Source organism: Podarcis vaucheri, assembly GCF_965113315.1.
Source record: "Podarcis vaucheri genome assembly, chromosome: 17".
In the NCBI taxonomy this organism is placed as follows: Eukaryota; Metazoa; Chordata; class Lepidosauria; order Squamata; family Lacertidae; genus Podarcis; species Podarcis vaucheri.
This window is the reverse complement of record NC_138755.1, coordinates 2,944,728-2,967,751: the sequence shown is the minus strand read 5'-3', so window position 1 is coordinate 2,967,751 and position 23,024 is coordinate 2,944,728. Positions and strand designations below refer to the sequence as shown.

Sequence of the window (23,024 nt, the reverse complement as noted above, 5' to 3'; positions counted from 1 at the left end):
AGCAAAGCAGAGTGCAGCCACTATGCAGCTAGCAGCAAAACCAATACAGTGGTACCTCGAGTTAAAAACGCCTCAGGTTACAAACTCCACTAACCTGGAAGAGTAACCTCGAGTTGAGAACTTTGCCCCAGGATGAGAACGGAAATCATGTGCCGGCGGCACAACAGCAGCAAGAGGCCCCATTAGCGAAAGCAAGCCTCTAGTTAAGAACAGTTTCAGGTTAAGAACAGACCTCTGGAACGAATTAAGTTCATAACTAGAGGTACCACTGTATGTACAGTTAGGCACGTGATATGTGGTGCAGCAGAAATACCATATACAGTACAGTGTATATGTACAGTGTATAAATGCAGCTCAGAGCATCAACTCAACGGCATCTCAATTTGACCCAAAGCAGTGCAAAGGATGGTGCACTGATTGTTATCAGCTTCTCTCTTCAGAGACTACTACCAAGGAAACATATGGGGGACCCTCCAGACATCCTTTTTATTGCACATCATGATTATTTGCGCTCTTGATGTTTTTGGGGCAGTTACATGTGATCCCACTTCCAATACTGTTTTCACCTGCAGAAGTTTTGGAGTGGTCACACGGCTTCATTTCCAGTCAGCGCATGCCCGGTAACTTCCAGCTGAAACCCCTTAATTTTTATACCCCAAATGTTCTGGTTTATTTTTGCCCTCCATTTGTTGTGCTGATAGCTCCTCTGGTTAGCAATAATGGGATAGCATTGGGGAGACATCACACAACAAACTAAAGCAGAATCAATTAACCACTACATGTATGATTATTGTGTCAAGAACATATTGCAGAAAGTTCGCCAACAATTAAACACCAGTCCGGAGGCGCCCTGTTTGTAAAAGAGAAAGATGCTTACTAGGGACACCAGAGACGAGGCGCAGAGGTCTCAGGACACGGAAGGCTCTCAGAGCTTTGACATCAAACCCACCCGGCTTCCCACTCATGTGATGAGCCTCTCCAGGCTTGTGGGAAACTTGTTCCAGGATGACACTGAAGAGACTGGGGGGGGGGGAGACAGGACCATGATGAGACAGGCAGGGGACCTTTCTTCCCATGAGGAGCCCACCCAAACACAGATAAAAGAATGACAAACTAGCTTCTAGCCCCATAGACCCATTTATGGCCTTCACTCTCTAGGGCCAGGGACGTGGGTGGCGCTGAGGGTAAAACCTCAGCACCTCGGACTTGCCGATCGTATGGTCGGCGGTTCAAATCCCCGCGGCGGGGTGAGCTCCCGTCGTTGAGTCCCAGCTCCTGCCCACCTAGCAGTTCAAAAGCACCCTTAAGTGCAAGTAGATAAATAGGTACCGCTTTATAGCGGGAAGTTAAACGGCGTTTCCGTGTGCTGTGCTGGTGCAGGCTCGCCAGAGCAGCTTCGTCACGCTGGCCACGTGACCTGGAAGTGTCCTCGGACGGCCCTGGCCCCCGGCCTCTTATGTGAGATGGGCACAACCCCAGAGTCGGACACGACTGGCCCGTACGGGCAGGGGTACCTTTACCTTTACCTCTAGGGCTAACAGTGTGAAGCAGGCCCTGGTGAGTATTATTGTTATCATCATCATTATTATATCCACTCCATGGTCCCAGAGCGGGTTACAACAATTAAAACACAATGTTGAGGTGCCAGCCATAGATAGACCAATCCTATATTTTAATCCTTTTTAAAACTACAGTACCTTAAGGAGGGGGTGGTCAGTCTCTCTTCTCCTCTCTAATTCTAGGTATCGGTGTTCTTCATTGGATGAGGACTCAGAGTATTGATCCTCAGGCTATAAGGACTATCCCCTTTTCAAGGTCATTCCCCTTAACCTAATCCCAAATGGAACTAAGGATTTGGGGATTGTCTGGGGAGATGCTTGAGCCTCCCCTCCCAAAAAAACACCAGAGCTGGGCTCTAAAATGTGGGGTATAATAAAGGCAATTAAGCATAATTCCTTTTGCTCTCCTTTGAGCAACAATAGCTGGCCTCCACATATCTGATAAATTACACTTGAATCCTCAGGGCATCGTATACGAGTTTATTCCATTTTATCCTCAAAATAGTGAGAAAGTGGCCTGGGCTTACCCAGTGAGCTTTACCGCTAAGCAGAAAAGAAATCTGAATTCACCTCTCCCTGCCCCATGCCCAACACTGTCTACTGCTGTACACTGCTGCTCTACAGATGGCTCGTGATCCATGCCAGCACCTGACACACCATGGCAATAGGTCCTGGGGCACACATTTAATATAATGACATGCAGCCATTTTGGGTGGTAAAATGTCCTTGATGGCCCTGGTGATGGTGGAGGGGGTTTTACTTGGGACTTCTGCAAAGAAGCCTTGCCTGAGGGTTATAGCTCCAGGAGAAATACCACCCCCCCCGCCCCCCGCCAGTGGATGGCTTGGTATGTAGCACATATTGCAGTCTGAATTGTATGGGCCATGTGTAGGGGACCTTCGGTCCTCCAAATGTTGCCGGACTAAAACTCCAGTCAGCCCTAGCAAGTATGGCCAATATGTAGTTCAGCAATATCGGAAGGGCCACAGATACCCCACACCAGGTTAATTTGTAAGCAAATGAACAAGTGGGATGGCAAAGCCTTTTAACAGACTTGCCATGTCTCTGGAGCTGACCTCAAGTTTCAGGATCTTTATCAGATGGAGAGAAACCTCCAGGTACCGCAGGATCTCAGGCTGGCAGGGGGTGTAGGAAACTGCCTTGAAGTAGGTCTACCCAGTGCAAGACGGGCCCTTTAGGTTATTGAGCAAAGGTTTTTCCGCCAATCACCTGATCCTTTCAACCAGAGGTGCTGGTTCTGAACTGGATCTTTCTATGTGCAAAGCGTGGTCCCTCCCACTGAATTAAGAGGTCTGGCTATTGTCCTCTTTTATTTGTGTTATTGATTTTTAGAAGTATATATACCACCCAATACATTTTGATTCCAGGGTAATTAGCAATCACACAAAAACACCATTAAAACTACAATAAAACAGCATAAGACAATTTAAATGTACTGTATCTAAGAGTCACAGTGAATTTGGATTAAGTGTTATCGACATGATCTCTGTTGGGTCATATATGCAAGATAATTGCTCAGTTTGTTTATTTTATTTAAAATGAAATAAAATTAATTTATATAAAAAAGACATGGTGAATAATTGAAAAATGTTTTCAACTGGCACCTAAAAGGTAGCAAAGAAGGTGCCAGTCGGAGCTCTCTGGAGAGGATGTTCCCTAGACTGAGGACCACAACCAAGCATGTCCATGTTCACCAGCTGCTTCACCTCTGGCAGCAGAGGCATTCAGGTGGCTTCCATAAGTGGGCAGCTTGGTGTGGCGCAGGGATTCTTTTGCTTGAGAGCTTTTACAATTAATTCCATGTCCATTAGACTCCCCTTTCAGGCCCCAGGGTGCCAGGTGTCAACCCTTGTCCCGACCAGGGACCGTAGCAGGCCTCATTCCTCTCTTAGCAGGCTCCACACTTTGAACTACCGGGTACCACCCCTTAGGTCAGAGGTAGGGGTGCGTGAATGTCTATTTCAGTTTCTCATTTTCTAGGCTTAAGCACAGCTCTTCACATTTCAACATCATGAAAATTCATCAGCATTTTAGTGCTGCTCTGCTCGTTCCCTTCTACTTTATTTGATGTTGTGTCTTGTCTGCATGGCCTATTTACAAAAAGAGTCCTATTCATATGTTCACGGGATAAGCATTTAGCTATGGGCTCTGGCTTGGCTAGTTGACTATTTCAAGTCCCTTCAAACACAAGACTTGGGCCTCTCCCTTCCTACTAACATTGCCAGGTACAGACCCCCAATAGGGCTTCCTGTACTTTTAACTGTTTGGTTGAAAGAATTATGACATTACAGCTTTGTCCAGAGAGGACACATCCTCTGGCACACATTTTACAGAAACGAGGGCTTTTCTCAGGACCTGGATCTAATTCCTCAACTTCGTTAATAATCGCTTGCTATACAGACTTATTTGTATTAAGACGCTGCAGAAGAGCTGTGCTACTGCAGTTTCCCCAAATCTCCCCTCTCTCTTTTGCCAGACAGTCCATTTGGAGAGATATACTTGGGACTTTTGGCAACCTGCAGAAGTGATTTGCACTCACTCATTATGCCACGGAGAAAACTCACCCAACCACAACGATGACAAAATCGAGAAGGTTCCAGCCATTACGGATGTAGGCGCTGGGATGCATGACCAGTCCATAGGCAAGGATCTTGAGGAAAGTCTCCACCGTGAATATGATGAGAAAAACGTACTCCACTTGCTCCTGTGGAGGAAGAAGGCCGGTAGGCCCAAATTATATTTCCAGGCTTCTCCTGCTTGTGTCCTGAGAAGCAATCTAGCACTTTACAGTGGTACCTCAGGTTACAGATGCTTCAGGATACAGACTCCGCTAACCCAGAAATAGTACCTCGGGTTAAGAACTTTGCTTCAGGATGAGAACAGAAATCATGCTTTGGCAGCGCAGCAGCAGCAGGAGGCCCCATTAGCTAAAGTGGTGCTTCAGGTTAAGAATGGACCTCCGGAACGAATTAAATACTTAAGCCGAGGTACCACTGTATTGGGATTTGAAACATGTTCCAAAGTCAGGACAATCCCAAAGAGCTCCACTTGAAAGCTCCAGTTCTGAAAAGTTACACTAGAGACAGAGACTGGAAATTCCCATCCAGGGAAATGGGCAAAAAATTCTCTGGATTAGCATTATCTCAGTACAACACCGGCACAAGCAGCTTACAGAGTGGGCAAGGAAATAGGAGGGAGAGCAAAGAGTTGGGAGTATCACACATATACATGGCTACAGGAATAAGTGTGGCCACTTGCACACACACTCCCCAGAAAAGAGGAGCGTGCATTTGTCACTCACGGCATGCAAAATTCAATATAAACAAACACAAAAACACAGAGAAGTAAAGATATGTGGAGCTATAGCCCATAACCCAGAAATCCCGATCAATAGGCCATCCCTATCACTGAGACCCACTAGTAAGAGAACCAGAAACACAGTGCAGTTAGCACTACTTTCTGCTTCTTTCCTTTTATACCAATAAATGTTATCCTCTCCTTCAATGAGAACAGAATCTCTGGACTCTGTCCTGCCACTGTAAACAACAAAGCCCTCCCACAGGGGTACAGTATATGTACTGTGTGAACTGTAAAAAAATTAATTCTTTAAAAAATGGCCGGCAGAGAAATGAGATCAAGTTCTGTCTTTGACTTCACTGGTGTCAAGCATTTCTGGATTTACCCTAGAGGGGAGAACCAGAGATCAGAAACTGGCCCCCATCCAGTTTCAGTCATGGATTATTCTGGATTTACTCCAGGGAAGCTGAGATCAAACTCCAGCCCTGACCCCAGCTGCAATCAGCAGATGACTTCAAATTCATAGGGGAGCTTCTGTGGCCTCACTGCAAGACCCTCGGTCACCAGAGTGAACTAGGAAGCTGTGGGGATGAGGGGGCAGGGGGCAGCCTGTTGCCTCAGCTGCCCCCAGTCAGGTGGTGGATTAATGGTTATTAAGAGATAATAGTTTTAATTAGCATTAACGTGTTGCCTCAGACAGAAATCAAGATGTAAAAGTGGAATCATTCAGGAAGAAGGAGGCCACGGCAAAGGAGTTTACTGGACTACAAGGTGAAGAAAAAGAAGGAGCAGCTGCGTGATCCAGGATTTGGGGTATCTCTAGCCGGAAGGTGGCATGTGGTGGGTTACAGCAAGGAAGCAGACCTTGGAGACAATATTCCTGGCTTCACATGATGTTGTCTTCCTGTGTCAGACCTTGGGCCTACCCATCTAGTTCAGTACCTGTACTGACAACAGTTTTCTGAGGTCTCCAGCTGTCCAAAATCCTTTTCACTGCATCCTTCAGCATGCAGAATATGTGCTCTGCCATTGCACTATGCTCTCCCCCACTCCCCACCCTTCCCTCCAAGGCTTTGGGAAAGGCACTCACCAAGTTGTGGTTGGAGACATTCGAGTCGTCCTCAGGGAAGGGGATATAGACTCCTAAGGCCACACAGTTGGCGAAGATGGTCATAAGAATGAGGATATCAAAGGGTCTGGGAACATTCAGTTAAGGCAACAAACAGGAATTTCTTCTCCCTCCTTCCCCCAAGGAAAAAAGAGGGCCTCCCCACCCCCACCCCGAGTCAGATTTCTCCCAATTTGTAAGAATAGGATGCTTCCATTCAACGATGCTGATGGCAGCACGGCGGATGGGGTTGTTCAGCCTGAGACAGAAGAGGGCTCGTGGTGAACGGTGCACCACATTGGTCCCCTGGGTTTTATGCTTGTTGTGCTGGAGACGCTTCTTCTGGGCACTGCTGCCTGTCGAGCCCAGTGTATCTGAGCCCCCACCAGCAAGTGTCCATGCCAGGGCCTGGCCTGTTGCCTCCACAAAAGCCTCAGCCGCTGAGCGTGGGATCTCGGGGGTGCCAGCTGCTGCAAGGTGGAAACAGGGCAAGGGGGAGTTAAGGATGGATCTAAAGGCTAACTGCCCTGTTTCTTAGAAAAGGCACAAAAAAGAAATAAGGTTCTGAAAAACACAAAAAGGTTGGTTAATATAGAAATATGACAGAGCACGTTCCACTGTGGGAGACTTTTCCAAGACTAAGGCCTCTGTGAGCTCAGTCTGAAATAAAACTTCAGATGTTTGCCTGGCATCTATGGTTTGGCCTCAGGACTTCACACTCATTCATTTCCATTATCAGTCCCAGTTATACATCGAAACACCTCATTCTGATTGCAACACCAAAGCCATACCCTTCTCTGTTTTATCAGCTGCTGTTCCAATCTTAAACAGTGTCCAAGCCTCCTACCCTTTACTTCAACCCCTTTGCTAACCTAGGACCAAATGTTTAACTATTGAGAACCACTATAATGCAAAAGTTTGCCTGATGCCCCCCATAGCTGGACTCCAGATCATTCGTCTTCTACCAGCCCTTACTTACCACTGTCTTATTCCTCTCAGTATCTCCTGAACACACCCTTAAAAGCTGCAATCCCAAATGCACTAAGTAAACTCCTTTCAGTAACACCTACTCCTGAGTAAACATGCCTAGGATTGCACTGTAAGACTCCTACCCACCTCCCAACAGCTTGTCCCTACCTTGTTAACTAAACACATCTACATCTACTCACGTCCTCCGTTGCACTCGGACATCTTGCTGACTGGTTGTAGGGGGTGAGAGGGCAGATGAGGAAATCTCCAGAAGATGCTAGCACTTTAGACCAACTACCTCTTCCCCTTGCAAGGGGGGGCTTCCCATTCTTTTGGCCTTTCTCCCTGGGCGGGGAGGAAGGACCAAATTAACCCTACGTGCTCTCATGGGAGGGCAGAAGCAGGAGCCTTCCAAGCCCTGTAGATGGGTTCCTTGCTTTCCACAGCAGTGCTCCCGCTGAAAAGGATTTAAGCCCCTGCTCGTGTCTGCTTCTCTCTCACTCTCTCTCTCTTTCTGTCGCTCTCCCTGCTTCGTTCCCTCGCTCTCGGTTGAGGATTAAGGCAGATTGCCTACTTTAAAGGGCAGCGCAGGAGGCAGGGAGGAGGGAGCTCACACAGCTGGTTAGGTCACTGACTGTTGAGAGCTGGGGACATCCCAGCCGCACAAGCCAGCCTAGGCCTGGAAAGGGGTAGTGTGAAAGATGTGACTGAAATGGGAACGGCCTTGTCACAATCCAACACACCCTGCCTGAGTGTTGTGTAAAAGCAGCATAAGGGAGCTCTTGTAAATGATGGATCTCTCCGTGACCAAAACCAGACCGACACCAAGTCTTTTATGATGGCAAGTTTCCTTTCCTTCCTCAGACAGTCCGGCTTGATACCTCCACCCTCAGTCACCCTGGCACAGATTACGTACAAGGAGCCCATTTGCATGTCTTTTTGGGGTGCAGGATGGGATGGGATACTGAGATGGTTGTTCCCAATGCAGGGCCTTCCTCACTTACCTCAGGGCATTCTGGGATGAACGGACCCAGCTTTTGTACTCCTGTGCACACTACCGCACAAACACTTTTACCTTTTAAACACATTCAAAACACATCCTTTCCCTTAAAAGAATCCTGGGCACTGCAGTTTACCCCTCAAAGAGTTACAATGCCCAGCAGCCCTTAACAAACTAAAGTGCCCAGAATTTTTTGAGGAGAAAATCCGCTTCTAATGTGCTTTAAAGGTATGGAGGTACAATGTCTTATGAAAAGGACAGCAACTGGCATAATTAATTGGTGAGTCAATAAAAATCTTAAAATTTACTATTGTTATTCCATAATATAGGGTTGCTTTTTTAAAACAATATTAGCCTGATGCCAACAAATGTGGAAAAAGAAGATAAGGTAGTCAAACAAATGTAAAACAATTTTACATTTACAATTACTCTAGATCGAGTGCACTCTCAACACTGGTTTGGGAAGCAATGTTTTGTCTTATGTTTCACATTGTTTCATGTGAAATACTGCATTTTGATGTGTTTTCCCCAAAACCAGCTTCAGAAAAAGAATGACATTAAGCCCACAATGTTTATACAACCTTTGTTTTCCTGCCTTCTGGCACAGGACAGGAAATGTAAAGCATTGCTTTCTGGTTGGTATGTCAAAATTCATGAATGGCTCACATGTGCCAACTCTAAACTGAGGTGGACTGTACCACTATATTTCATTGTTTGATTATATATATATATATATATATTTGCTTTCGTAGATTTTCACGGGTACAGGAATGCAGGTTTTGGTGTCTTCGGGTGTCTTCCCGTGTAAGAGTCGGGGTGTCTGTGCGACGTTTCGACGAGGTCTCACTCGTCATCTTCAGGCTGGTGCTTTCGGCTTCTTGTTACTGGAACAGAGCTCTGTTCCAGTAACAAGAAGCCGAAAGCACCAGCCTGAAGATGACGAGTGAGACCTCGTCGAAACGTCGCACAGACACCCCGACTCTTACACGGGAAGACACCCGAAGACACCAAAACCTGCATATATATATATATATATATATATATATATATATATGCATATACAGTGGACAACCTGGGTTGCAAACGTGATCCGTGCGGGAGGCACATTCGCAACCCGCAGAGTTCACAACCGCAGTGCATGCACAGGTCACGATTCGGCAGTTCTGCGCATGTGCAAAACACAATTTAGTCTGGTCAAAGACTTTGCCGAGGTTTTTGACGGCACTTTGGGTCAATATACAGGTACGGCCATCTCCTTTAGCCTTAGAATCATAGAGTTGGAAGAGACCACAAGGGCCATCGAGTCCAACCCCCTGCCAAGCAGGAAACACCATCAGAGCACTCCTGACATATGGTTGTCAAGCCTCTGCTTAAAGACCTCCAAAGTAGGAGACTCCACCACACTCCTTGGCAGCAAATTCCACTGTCGAACAGCTCTTACTGTCAGGAAGTTCTTCCTAATGTTTAGGTGGAATCTTCTTTCTTGTAGTTTGGATCCATTGCTCCGTGTCCGCTTCTCTGGAGCAGCAGAAAACAACCTTTCTCCCTCCTCTATGTGACATCCTTTTATATATTTGAACATGGCTATCATATCACCCCTTAACCTCCTCTTCTCCAGGCTAAACATGCCCAGCTCCCTTAGCCGTTCCTCATAAGGCATCGTTTCCAGGCCTTTGACCATTTTGGTTGCCCTCCTCTGGACACGTGGTGTGGTGTAGTGGTTAAGAGCGGTAGTCATGTAATCTGGGTAACCGGGTTCGCGTCTCCGCTCCTCCACATGCAGCTGCTGGGTGACCTTGGGCCAGTCACACTTCTGTGAAGTCTCTCAGCCCCACTCACCTCACAGAGTGTTTGTTGTGGGGGAGGAAGGGAAAGGAGAATGTTAGCCGCTTTGAGACTCCTGAAGGGGAGTGAAAGGCGGGATATCAAATCCAAACTCTTCTTCTTCTTCTTCCTTCTTGAACTGTGGTGCCCAGAACTGGACACAGTACTCCAGGTGTGGTCTGACCAGAGCAGAATACAGTGGCACTATTACTTCCCTTGATCTAGATGCTATACTCCTATTGATGCAGCCCAGAATTGCATTGGCTTTTTTAGCTGCCGCATCACACTGTTGGCTCATGTCAAGTTTGTGGTCAACCAAGACTCCTAGATCCTTTTCACATGTACTGCTCTCAAGCCAGGTGTCACCCATCTTGTATTTGTGCCTCTCATTTTTTTCCCCAAGTGCAATACTTTACATTTCTCCCTGTTAAAATTCATCTTGTTTGTTTTGCCCCAGTTCTCTAATCTGTCAAGGTCGTTTTGAAGTGTGATCCTGTCCTCTGGGGTGTTAGCCACCCCTCCCAGTTTGGTGTCATCTGCAAATTTGATCAGGATGCCCTTGAGTCCATCATCCAAGTCGTTGATAAAGATGCTGAATAAGACTGGGCCCAAGACAGAACCCTGTGGTTCTGTCCTTGATCCACAAGTCGCCCCCATCAGGCTAAAGCCACGCCGGGTTCCCTTTGCTCTCAAGGCTAAAGTGGATGAACAACTGGACAAACTGATCGCCCAAGGAGCTTTGGAGTCGGTTGACCACGCCAAGTGGGAAACCCCCATCGTCCTGCCTGTCAAGCCAGATGGGTCGGTGAGAATCTGCGCCGACTACAAGTGCACGATCAACAAGGCACTTCAGCAGCACGCTTATCCGGTTCTTGTTGTCCAACATCTGCTGCATTCCCTGGGTGAGGGTAAGGTATTCGCTAAGCTGGACCTTGCCCAAGCCTATCAACAACTGCCCGTTGATGATGCCACTGCTGAAGCCCAGACGATCGTCACCCACCGAGGGGCATTCCGTTGCCGCCATTTGCAGTTCGGGGTGAGTGTGGCTCCTGGCATCTTCCAAAGCCTTATGGAGCGTCTCCTGCAAGGGCTTCCGGGCGTGGTACCATATTTTGATGATGTCTTGGTGTCCGCAGACTCACACCAGCAGCTGTTTCAGCTTGCGGAGGTTCCACCTACAGCAGCGGATCCAGGGGACTTGGTTTCAACGCCACCTAGGGTCACGCCACAGCCTCAGCAAGAATTGGGCGGCCTCCCGGACTTGGCTACCAGTCCCCGGCGGTCCGGCAGAGTTTCCAAGCACCCAACTTATTTAAAGGACTATGTTGTTGGACATGTAACACTGTTCGTCTAATGGAAGTATGTGAAATGTAACCGATTACCATTGAACCATTACGTGTAATGCTGTATATAAGGAAACCATTACGATTGTAACTAATGCCTTATCTCGGTTGGGAGGGGTGTTATGTACTGAAGTTTTCACCATGGGCCAGCAGGGGCATACTGTAGATAGTTATGCAAATAAGGGATTGAAAGTGACGTTCAGTGATTGGATAGTTTTACCAAACTGTTACAGTTACGTTGTACTGGAGCTCTATATAAGCAGGCTGGCTGAACCCTTCAGTTCAGTTCTGTTCTGGCCTGTGAATAAACAAGAGCTGTTTGAAGAATCGCTGTGTCGTCTGATATGTTCACCCACAACTTAACTATTATTATTATTATTATTATTATTATTATTATTATTATTTAAAAGTACAGGAGCCTTTGTATCTTGCCATCCTAGAGTAATAATCGGAAAAACAGAACTAGAATAATAGAAATGCATTGTAGTATGAATGAATTTTGTTTTGTATTCTTTGTTTTATAGAATACATATAATAATGTTATGTTACTAAGCAAATTTAATAAAACAGGTAAAAAAAAATAGAAATGCAGAGTTGGAAAGGACCCCAATGGTCATCTAGTCGAACCCTCTGCAATTCAGGAATCTCAACTGAAGCATCCATGACAGAAGGCCATCCAGTCTCCTGAGGGAGTCCGTTCCACTGCTGAACAGCTCTTACTGTCAGAAACTTCTTCCTGTGATGGCCTGGGATTCCGATTCGGAGGATGAAACAGAGGAATCCCAGCCGGCACAGGAGTCCCCGCCTCCAGGGCCGGCTGAACTGGGGCAAGGCCTAGATGCTGAGGAGCCTGCACCTGTGGCAGTGCATCAGGAGCTGGCCCCAGGTGAAGCCCTTCTGGCCCCAGAGGGGCTTGATGACTCAGTGGCCACAGGTGAGCCTCCTCCAGGGCCCAGTAACCCTTCGGCCTCTCCTGATCTGCAGAGGCTTAGGGCAGAGAGGCGAAGGGAACTGGTTGCCCCCAGGAGGAGTGCTCGCCTTAAGGCCAGAGGAGGCGGGGCTCCTGGGGGTCGGGACCGCCCCTGACCTTGGAAGAGGATAAAAGCCCAGTCAGGCCGGCCCCAGGTTGCGGGAGCAACGTCGTTGTTGGCTACGGACCTTCCTGTGTTCTTGATCCCTACTCGGCCTCCTGTTCCTGACTATCCGGTACACCTGTCCCCTGCTCGGCTTCCTGTTCCTGACTATCCAGTACTCCTGTTCCCTGCTCGGCCTCCTGTTCCTGACCATCCGGCGTTCCTGTTACCTGCTCAGCCTTCTGTTCCAGCGTTCCTGTTCCCCGCCCGGCTCTCTGCATCGGACCTCGCCCCTCTCCGTGTGGACTCTGTTACACTCACGGTACCTTACCCCCGGGACCAGCACACTTCCTGATGTTTAGTCGGAATCTCCTTTCTTGTAACTTGAAGCCAGTGGTTCCAGTCCTACCCTTCAGAGCAGGAGAAAACAAGCTTCTTCCCTCTTCCATGTGACAGCCCTTAAGATATTGGAAGATAGCTATCATATCTCCTCTCAGTCTCTTCTTTTCCAGACTAAACATACCCAGCTCCTTCAACCATTCCTCATAAGGCTTGTTTTCCAGAACCACATTTTACCAGCTACTCCAGAATATCATGGGGGTCTTTGTCAAAAGCCTTACTGAAACCAAGAAACACTATATCCACAGCATTCCCCTGATCCACCAAACTTGTAACTACAGTGGTACCTCGGGTTACATATGCTTCAGGTTACATACGCTTCAGGTTACAGACTCTGCTAACCCAGAAATAGTACCTCAGGTTAAGAACTTTGCTTCAGGATGAGAACAGAAATCGTGCGGCGGCGGCAGGAGGCCCCATTAGCTAAAGTGATGTTTCAGGTTAAGAACAGTTTCAGGTTAAGAACGGACCTCCAGAACGAATTAAGTACTTAACCCGAGGTACCACTGTACAAGCATATACTGCAGCAAAATTAATAATGGGATCCATATTACAGATGGGTGATAAAGGAGGGATGTTAGGTCTGAAAAGGTTTAAGATGACTGATTAAGGTTGCAATCCTAATCATGGCTACTCCCAGGCAAGGGAGTGAGGATTGTAGCCTTGGAGGACTCATTTTCTGATAACCTTTTGGAAGAGGGCTAAAGGGTTATCCTGTACATTCCCTCCTCCTCAAGTTACAGAGCTGTGAGCTTTGGCTTAACTGGTCTTACCTCTTTACAAAGGTGCCTCAGCATAAAGTAAGCTGGACTGCAAGCTGGGGATCCTGACAGAGGAGGGCCCCAACCTTGCCCTGGCACACGGGACACTTCTCCTGCTTAAGCCCTACTGAATGGAAGGTCTGTGATGTGGCGGCATTCATTTAGAAGGAGCTTGAGTAAGGGAAGGGTCTGGGTGGATTGGGCCCTTAGGGTTAATTAGTTGTGGGTGGTGGCACCAGCACCACTTGGATGGTTCTCTTCAGGTGGTCAAATATTGTGACAGATTTTGTGGTTTTTAGAGTGCTCTGTCTTTTTATTTTTTGCTTGCTTTGGTCTGGGTTGATTGCTTGGCAAAATTAGCCTATTTTATTACATTTTTATAAACAATTCGTTGTAATAAGGTACATTCATCTTTTTAGCGTTAGCTGATGTTTGATTTGTTTTTGTTTTTTTGTTTCCATCCTTGAAAAATTCTGGTGCTACAACCCATAAAAAGGCAGGTGCTGAAGATGGCTCATCTTAAGGCCTCCTGCAGAAAGATGTGTTTCAGTTGCTAGGAAACAGTTGCCTCCAATTAAAGGTAAAGGTAAAGGTACCCCTGCCCGAACGGGCCAGTCTTGACAGACTCTGGGGTTTGTGCGCCCATCTCACATCTATTGGCCGGGGGCCAGCGCTGTCCGGGGACACTTCCGGGTCACGTGGCCAGCGTGACAACGCTGCTCTGGCGAGCCAGAGCCGCACACGGAACGCCGTTTACCTTCCCGCTGGTAAGCGGTACCTATTTATCTACTTGCCCCCGGGGGTGCTTTCGAACTGCTAGGTGGGCAGGCGCTGGGACCGAGCAGCGGGAGCGCACCCCGCCGCGGGGATTCGAACCGCCGACCTTTCGATCGGCAAGCCCTAGGCGTTGAGGCTTTAGCCCACAGCGCCACCCGCGTCCCTTGCCTCCAATTATCCACCTTCAACTCCCTCCTCTCCCCGCCCAGCAGCAGGAGTGTCTAAGGAGGGTACAAAGACTACAATGCCCAGCATGCTCTCTGTTCTTGCTAGATCGGAGACCACATGGTGTAGCTGAACCATAGTTATTACATAGGCACACTCATAGGTCTTAAGTTTTGGGTTCACTTTGGAAGCATTTTTTATCTCTTCCCCTTCATACCCCATCACAATGAAATATCATTGATTATTATTTATCACTGAATTTATATACCGCCCTATACTCGGAGGTCTTGGGGCGGTTCACAGAACAAGATCAACATAAAAACTGCAATATACAGTGGTACCTCTGGTTACGTACTTAATTCATTCCGGAGGTCCGTTCTTAACCTGAAACTGTTCTTAACCTGAAACTGTTCTTAACCTGAAGCACCACTTTAGCTAATGGGGCCTCCTGCTGCCGCCGTGGCACTGAAGGGGTACAGTTAGGGTTACCCCAGAAAGCCCTAAAAACTGTTTGTGAATCCTCCCCCCCCAGCCAGGCCTCGGAGTACGCATTCTAAAAACTGCATTCTCCTCTAAGACAAAAAGCATGAGCTAAGCAGTCCTCTCTGTAACAAAAACGCTGTAACAACTCAGAGCTGAGAACAGTAAAGCTTTCGCTTCCCAGATCCAAGCTAACCTTGTCCTGGTACATTGACTTGCAACATACTTCCGGGAACAGAGCCAGAGAACGAAAAGCAACATTTCTATGTAAGAATCTGTGAAGGGGGAGAGGAAAAAAGGGGTTTGAAAAAAGGATAAAACCTGCTTGTAAAATGTTTTCGGCGCGACCTGTCTTTTGTGAACTGAATCACACAGGTGCCTCTGCCCCCCCCCCCCCGGATGGCAGAATAAAACGCTCTTTCTCTGGATTAACCCCTTGGTGTCGTTTGGCTCCTTTTGTCTCTGCTCGGGTGCAACAATTATTCCGACCCATGGATTAATAAGGCTACATTTCTGGTGCGTTGGCCGGGAAAAGCACGTTCCCCGAGATCGAGGGACAAAGAGGTCCAGGGCGTCACTGCAAGGCGAGCAGCTCAGGATCCTGGGTCAACAGTTCCAGCGCGCATCCTGCCAACTTCGTGGGAGGGACTGGCCACCCGTTCCTGAGTGGACACGCGACAAAGTGACGGAGAGAAAGAGCAACGGCCGTGCAGAAAAAAGGTACCTCGAGGAAAAAGGTAAGCTCCACAGTGTATAGGTGGGAGCAAGCTCCACAAGGATAGGTGCGAGCAAAAAGAGAGCCTGATCAGCTCCGCCAGCAGGGTAGAAGAAGTGCCACTGGTTTTGGTGTCGCCCAGAAAAAGCAGCAAAGGGTGCTGCTAGGGCCCCGGTCGAAGTCTAAGCGCTGCCGGTTATGGTTGGTTGTTGGTATTGTGCCCAGAAAAAGCAGCAAAGGGAGACTTCCGGGGTTGACGCGATCTGGGAATGGCGGATTCCCTCCGAGCTCCGGAGGGAATCGGCTCAGCAGGGGACGGGTCTTTGCCGTGCCGGCGACACGGGGACCCTTAAAACCGCAGGCGCGGAATGCCTGCGGACTGAAGACTCGGCGGGTGCCTTAAGTGCCCCCCCTGATTCGCGAAGAGCCTTTTTAAAGGCTGCGGAGGGGATACGGGGGGGTGGCGCGGCACTGAGAGTCCATCGCTACCTCTGCTGAGCGAAGCCGCGAGCCATGACCGGAGAGCGCTGACTTCCTTCCTTGAAATTCGGCTGAAAAAACAACCCGTGAGTAATTTGGACTTGGCTTTTAAGAAATTTATCCACTGAATTTGAGACGATCGGGGGATGTGCTAAAAGGAAGTCCGCACCCCCCACCTTGCAGACGATCTAGAGCAACGAAAAAAGAACTAAGCTGGAGTGCCTACCCTGTAAAGGGTGAGTTTTAAAAAAAAGACAGTAACTTCCAAGATTTGGAAATTTTGAGCAGGAGAGAGGAGTGTTGGATGCTTTGTGTTCTGTTGTAAACAACCCCCCCTCCCGGGCCCGGGAGCGTCCTGCTTTGGAGCTGGTTTAAGAAGTGCAGAGTTTGACAGCTGTCAAAGCTGTCAAACGGACTGTTAATAGTGGAAAATTGCTACCTAAGTTACCTCTGGATTAAAAAGAGTTACAATTGATCTAAAATTGTTGGAAATAAAGAAACAATAACAAGACAGAGGACTGTTGGGGAAAAGAATACTAACTAACCAGATTCCCTCTAGAGGGAATTCTGTGGAACTACAATGGCTGTGGATGGAAAGATACTGGGAGAAATCGAAAGGATGTTCTATTTGGTCGGAATCTTACAAGAGCAGACTACGGCTATGAGTGAACAATTGATGACCTTGACTTCTGAAACAAGTAGTCCTGCTGAATGTAACGAGGACCTCAATGAGAAAGAATCCACAGCTGAACCAGAAATGATAATAAAAGAAGTGGAGAAGACAAAACAAGAAAGAGAAGAAGTGATGTGGGAAAATACTGAGCAGAAGCTGATGCCTGTGGAATACAAACAAGGAGATTATTGGAGCAAATCTATTATAAATCCACGAAAGATGCAGAAGACGAAAGTGGAGGCCCTGGGAGTCTATGAAATTAAGGAATTTAAAATAAAGAAATATAATCGGGGCCTCCACATAGACTCTGAGTTTGATTACCTTCAAGATTCACGCCTTGTGGAAACTCTTCAGCAGCTGTTTGCAAATATGGGAAGAGACTTTGGATTGATGGTGAAAGAGCTCTTTCGAGATGTGACGACTGGCATAAAGGATTACCAACAAGACCGGCGGAGAGGGACTGAAAGAGACTGGAGGGCCTCGGACGTGAGGAACCCGGGCTAAGAACTGTTATTTTGGACATGCTTTGGGAAGGGACGCAAACCGGGGATGGGAGGGAGGGAAAAATTAAGTTCTAACAACACTCATGATTATGGGATTTGGTTAAAAAGATCATTATTCAAGAAAAAATGGGAAATCGATGGAAGGGAATTGAGGTCCAACTTAGAAAAAATTAATTTTGTTTGCTTTTATAAAAGGACTAATACTAAGACAGGGAAATGCCAATTTGCTGATATAAATTTGGAAATGGGGATGCAAGGGAGGGGGTAGGGGGAAGTCAATGACCAGGGTTAGGAAATAACATTTTCGGGAAAGTATATATGTTTGTTGTTGTTTTCTTTTTCTTTTTGTTTATGTGTTTATTTCTTTTTTGTGTTTTTGTTTTTGTTTATATAAAATGTGAAAACCCAATAAAAATTTTATAAAAAAAAAAAGAAAAAGCAGCAAAGGGTGCTGCTAGGGCCCCGGTCGAAGTCTAAGCGCTGCCGGTTGTGGTTGTGGTTGGTTTTGTGCCCAGAAGAAGCAGTAAAAGGTGCTCTTGGGCCCCGGTCGAAGTTGTGAAGCACTGCCGGTTGTGGTTGTGGTTTTTGGGGGGGAAAAGGGGGGGATTGAGGGAGGTGCATGGGTTTTGTTTTTGTTTTTTCTGAATGTGCGTGTGGGGACACTCCAGTGAATGTTTTGAGTGTGTGAGACGTTGAAAGCAACGTCTGGTCTGTGACTGAGTGAGAGAAATGACGTTAGGAGGACGGGGTGTCCCAGTGTCCCCAGGATCCCAGAGTCATGGGAAATAAAAGCAGTAAAACAATTCTTGAGACACCACTACAGAGCTTTCTGGAAAACTGGAAAAGTGCCACGAAAGCAGAAGAGTGGGGATGTAAACTCAAAAAAAGCAGACTCCAACATTTATGTGAAGTTGACTGGCCTTCGTATTTACCAGAGTGGCCTCCTGGAGGATCCTTTGATCCAAACTTGGTCAACATTTTATGGAGTAACATTTTCAAGGCCCACACAGATCAGATTCCCTATATTTCTATCTGGAAAGCCAATGTGGATCAAAATCCCTCATGGCTTTGGACAAATAGAATTGTGACTGCCCAAGTCAAATTGTGTTCAGTACAATTACAAGTTAAAAAGCCACCAGTTTTGCCAGTCCTAGAAGAGGAGATAATTACCCCACCACCACCATATGCAGCCACTGTGCCAAGGCAACCAAATCTGGGAGCAAATAGGGCTGCTTCTCCACCCAATGCCCAGACTGAGGACCCAAATGAGAAGATTCCCCCCTCCCCAACCCCCTTGTGATGTAAGCAAGGAAGATGAAGAGAAAGGTGATGATAGTGATGATGATGATGACTTCAGAAAAACTCTAGATAAAGAGATAAGATGGACTAGTAAGCAGTTTGACAGAGTGTTCCAGTATGTAGAACCATTTAAAACAGAACTGGATGTGGCCCCCTGGGTTCTAGAAGCAGCCCAGTGCCAGGATGAGAATTGGAGAAAAAAGCAAAAGGTTTTGAGAACAGCGTGGGACAGGGCAGCAAAACATGTAGAGACACTTAAATTGGAGGCTTTGTCCAAGCCCACTGTGGTGGCCCCTCTCAGGCAAGTGTATGATCCTTTGGAACAGCCAAATGATCAGGGTGTTAGACCCCCAAGGACCTTTACCATTCAACATGTCCCTTTTACAAGCTCCGATATCTGCAATTGGAAAAATCAAAATCCTTCTTTTGAGGAAAATCCTGCAAAAATAATTAGACTTTTTGAAGGTGTGTTCAAAACCTATATGCCTACTTATGATGATGTAAGTCACCTTTTGGACACAATTCTGACCACTGAGGAGGTCCGCAAGGTAAATGCCTGTGCCAGGGAACAGCTCAAGGCAGCAAATAATACTGACGCTGCAATTGAGGTCTCTTACCCCAGAAGGACCCCCCCTTGGGATTACAATACTACAGAGGGAAGGGCGGCCTTAGAGACTTATCACAGAAATGTTTTAGAAGGCATGAGACGGGCAGCGAAAAGGCCTACAAATATGGCGAAATTCTCAAAAATGATTTCTTCTCATCTCTGTTCTTGCTGAAAGACTGTTGCAGCTAGAAGCGAGTGAACTAACTGTTTCTAACATTCATTCATGAAAGTAACAGGACATCAGCTCTTTTTTTTTCCTTGTGCCAGGCGCTTGGAGGTAGCTTCAGAGCGTTATCTCTTGGCTTCTATTCCAAGAAGGACACTGTTGCATTCAGCCAGCTACCCTGAACCTCACACTTTCTGGATTTACAGTTCAGCCACATAAACCCAGAAGGCCAAGAGTTACCCACCCCCTGCCCCAAAGTACTAACCTGGAAAAGTGACTTTCTTAAAAAAGCAAGTGAATGCTTTCTGTGAACTTTGTCAAGTTTTTCTTTTTAATATGCAATTTTACTCTGAAAGGAGCTGCGGCATAGGAATTGATACTTTGAGGAATTTGAAACTTTGCCAGAAGCAAGGAGTGCATTGTTCTTTCTACAGACACTGGCAAATGAACTGAAATTTGCAACATGCCTTAGAGTTCTGAAACTTAGAGCACACAAATAACACTTTTGAAAAATCTTGGCTGGCAAACTTAACCCAAGGAACAGAACTGTTAACCCGTTGCGAAGTTTCCTGCCAAGCATCCCCTTTGAGTTAATATACCTTATGTGCAAATGTTATCTATCAATTTGTTCTGTGCAATCGCTGCCGTCTTTGTTATCTCTTCTCTTAACAGGTGAGCTTTTGCCAGAACGCCTTGTGCCTTGCTCGAGCCTCTGCATCCCTATGATGAGGACCCAGATTGGACCCAGACGCCCAGACATCGCTCCAGCCTTGTTGGAAGGGACCCAAGATGCCCAACGCCCACCAGACAACCCGACGCCCGTGAGATGACCACCCTGCCTTCCTGCATCACCCCTGACACCCGCGAGACTACAGCCCTGCTCACGTCACTCCAGAAGCTGATGTTTTGCACGGCTCAAGAATCCAGCATGGATCGAAAGAGGACATTTTCACATTTTCTTTCCTTTTCCTTTTGCATAACTGAACTTTATTGAAGGTACCTGGGCCTGGTTTGCTTTACACCACCCCTGCAAAGGAGGGTGTCTAGTGGGTCTTTTCTTTCAGCGTAATTACACCCCAGCCCACTCTCTAGCACTTACCTGAGCCCCTCCCCGTGCATACAATGGCTCAAATACAACTGTGGGTCCCCGTGCTGGTATTTCTGCTGCCTTTGACCTTTGAAATGCCAATACCACTCACAGTGACCAGACAACTGCTGCAAACGTGGGGGGCCCACCACACATATAATAAGTGGATTCAGGTTGCTGAGATGGTTGCGTTCTCTGCAAATCGGACCAATTGTGCCGTCTGCACTCTGGCCCCTGTAGATGTTCTCGGAGGAATGCCACTCCTCCCTGTGCCTTGGAATGAATCCTTGGTTACGACTCCACTTGCTGCCTTCCAGCCTCTGGGCAACCATTCTTCTTTATGGAATCATTCCGTCCCTTTCCAGGTTCACAGGATCACTGGCTGCCTTTGTGTCAACAAATCAAATGACGCAAGTGACGCTCAGACCTATGTGGGTACTTCCCACTGTGATCGTACCTTCCCAGCCCCAACTAACATGCCTGAGTCCGAGACAGGAACCTTTTCTGGTTCCAATTTGACTGCCTGCCTGGCCCGCTTGCTGAGAGGCACCATATCTGCCCATGGTCAGGACGTTTACTGGGTGTGTGGCAGGAAGGCCTATCATGCCCTCCCAAGAGGATGGTATGGGGTCTGTTTTCCAGCCTACTTAATACCCCCCATGTGGATTCCTGACCAGATACCCTCTGCACCCCCTAGAAGGAGGCTTTCGGCTGACCTGGCAACACTTGCAGGTGGCAGCTCCCAGAATTGGGGCAAAAATAGTGGCCTCCAGAAAGGATACTGGCCCATTATGCTCCAGCCTCATGGAATCGGAGAGAGAAAATCTCTGGGGCAAGGGGACCGATCTATAACTTGAACCGCGTAATCAGACTCCAGGCAGTGGTAGAGATTGTTGCTAACACAACAGCCACGGCCCTTAGGCAAATTGCCACGCAATTGGATGAGACACGCAATGCGTTTCTCTCAGTCCGATTAGCGTTGGACTTTCTCCTGGCGCAACATGGCAGCTTTTGTGCAGCGTTAAATCTCACAGGTGGGGCCTGTTGCTTTAACATCTCTGATCATGGTGAGGCCATTCGCAATTTGGCAGCAGGACTTGAAACAGTGGCCCATATTCCTACCCAAACCTGGGAGGGATGGGACATGTCATGGCTTGACTGGTTGCCAAACCTAGGATGGGCAAAAGGCCTCTTTTTGCTGCTGCTTGGCCCACTTTTCATTTTGCTAATTTTTTGCTTTTCTGTACCTTGCTTGCTGCAATGCTTGCATACAATGACACGCAATATGATTTCTCGCATGCTTCGCCCCCAGATTATAGCTCTGACCCGAGAATATCAGCCTGTTCCTTCCTGGGACGAGCCTTTTTAAGAAAAAAAGGCTGTCCAAAATTGAGAGGTATGGAATGAAGGGGTACAGTTAGGGTTACCCCAGAAAGCCCTAAAAACTGTTTGTGAATCCTCCCCCCCAGCCAGGCCTCGGAGTACGCATTCTAAAAACTGCATTCTCCTCTAAGACAAAAAGCATGAGCTAAGCAGTCCTCTCTGTAACAAAAACGCTGTAACAACTCAGAGCTGAGAACAGTAAAGCTTTCGCTTCCCAGATCCAAGCTAACCTTGTCCTGGTACATTGACTTGCAACATACTTCCGGGAACAGAGCCAGAGAACGAAAAGCAACATTTCTATGTAAGAATCTGTGAAGGGGGAGAGGAAAAAAGGGGTTTGAAAAAAGGATAAAACCTGCTTGTAAAATGTTTTCGGTGAGACCTGTCTTTTGTGAACTGAATCACACAGGTGCCTCTGCCCCCCCCCCCATGGCAGAATAAAACGCTCTTTCTCTGGATTAACCCCTTGGTGTCGTTTGGCTCCTTTTGTCTCTGCTCGGGTGCAACAATTATTCCGACCCATGGATTAATAAGGCTACAGCGCCAGAGCACGATTTCTGTTCTCATCCTGAAGCAAAGTTCTTAACCCGAGGTACTATTTCTGGGTTAGCGGAGTCTGTAACCTGAAGCGTCTGTAACCTGAAGCGTATGTAACCCGAGGTACCACTGTATAGAATCAAAACAAAAACAACAACCCAACCACTCCCCCCCCCAGCCACATTTTAAAACGACATAGGATGTCAATCAGATCAACCAAAGGCCTGGTTAAAAAGGAATGTTTTTGCCTGGCGCCTAAAGGTGTATAATGAAGGTGCCAGGCAAACTTTGCCGGGGAGAGCATTCCACAGATGGGGAGCCACTGCAGAGGAGGCCATTTTAGTATATTTGTGCAAACTGCAAGGTGAGGAGTTTGTCCTCTTTCTAAAGCAGGAATCATTCAATGTCATTTATTTCAATTATTTATTATCTACTATTACATTTATCTCCCACCTTTCCTCCAAGGACCTCAGGGTGGTGTGTACACAGTTATGCCATGCCAATGGTATTATACCCCTCCACAATTTTATCCTCACAACAGCCCTGTGAGGGAGTTTAGGCTGAAAGGCAGTGAATGGTTGAGTTTGCGTTGGGACTCTTAGAGGGAAAATTATTTTATTATTATTTTATAGCACACCTTTCTTTCAATGCACTCTTCCCACCCAAGCACTAATTTGTTCCAAACCTACTTACCTTCAGCAAAATGGTGATCTTAAGACCATACCTAGAATAATAGGCGGGGTATAAATAATAATAAATTATTATTATTATTATTATTAGGGAAGATTTTGCTCTGGA

The 23,024-nt window shown here is 47.2% G+C and overlaps 1 protein-coding gene and 1 long non-coding RNA gene across 2 annotated transcripts in view; both read right to left on the bottom strand.

The window, feature by feature from the left end:
- Nucleotides 1–8,034, bottom strand: part of CACNA1F (calcium voltage-gated channel subunit alpha1 F) — a 67,231-nt gene extending 59,197 nt beyond the window's left edge. The window contains exons 1-5 of the mRNA XM_082205774.1: nt 7,155–8,034; nt 6,197–6,455; nt 5,968–6,073; nt 4,145–4,284; nt 878–1,020 (exon numbers count right to left, since the gene is read on the bottom strand). Coding sequence (XP_082061900.1) covers nt 878–1,020; nt 4,145–4,284; nt 5,968–6,073; nt 6,197–6,455; nt 7,155–7,176 — 670 coding nt within the window. The 5' untranslated portion in view covers nt 7,177–8,034. The remainder of the gene's footprint in view (nt 1–877; nt 1,021–4,144; nt 4,285–5,967; nt 6,074–6,196; nt 6,456–7,154) is intronic.
- Nucleotides 8,035–17,739: 9,705 nt separating this feature from the next.
- On the bottom strand, nt 17,740–22,238 carry LOC309522582. Its single transcript, XR_014215141.1, has 3 exons — nt 20,105–22,238; nt 19,377–20,062; nt 17,740–19,188 (listed from the first exon to the last, which is right to left on the bottom strand). It is a non-coding gene; the product is annotated as an uncharacterized lncRNA (long non-coding RNA).
- Nucleotides 22,239–23,024: the final 786 nt, after the last annotated feature.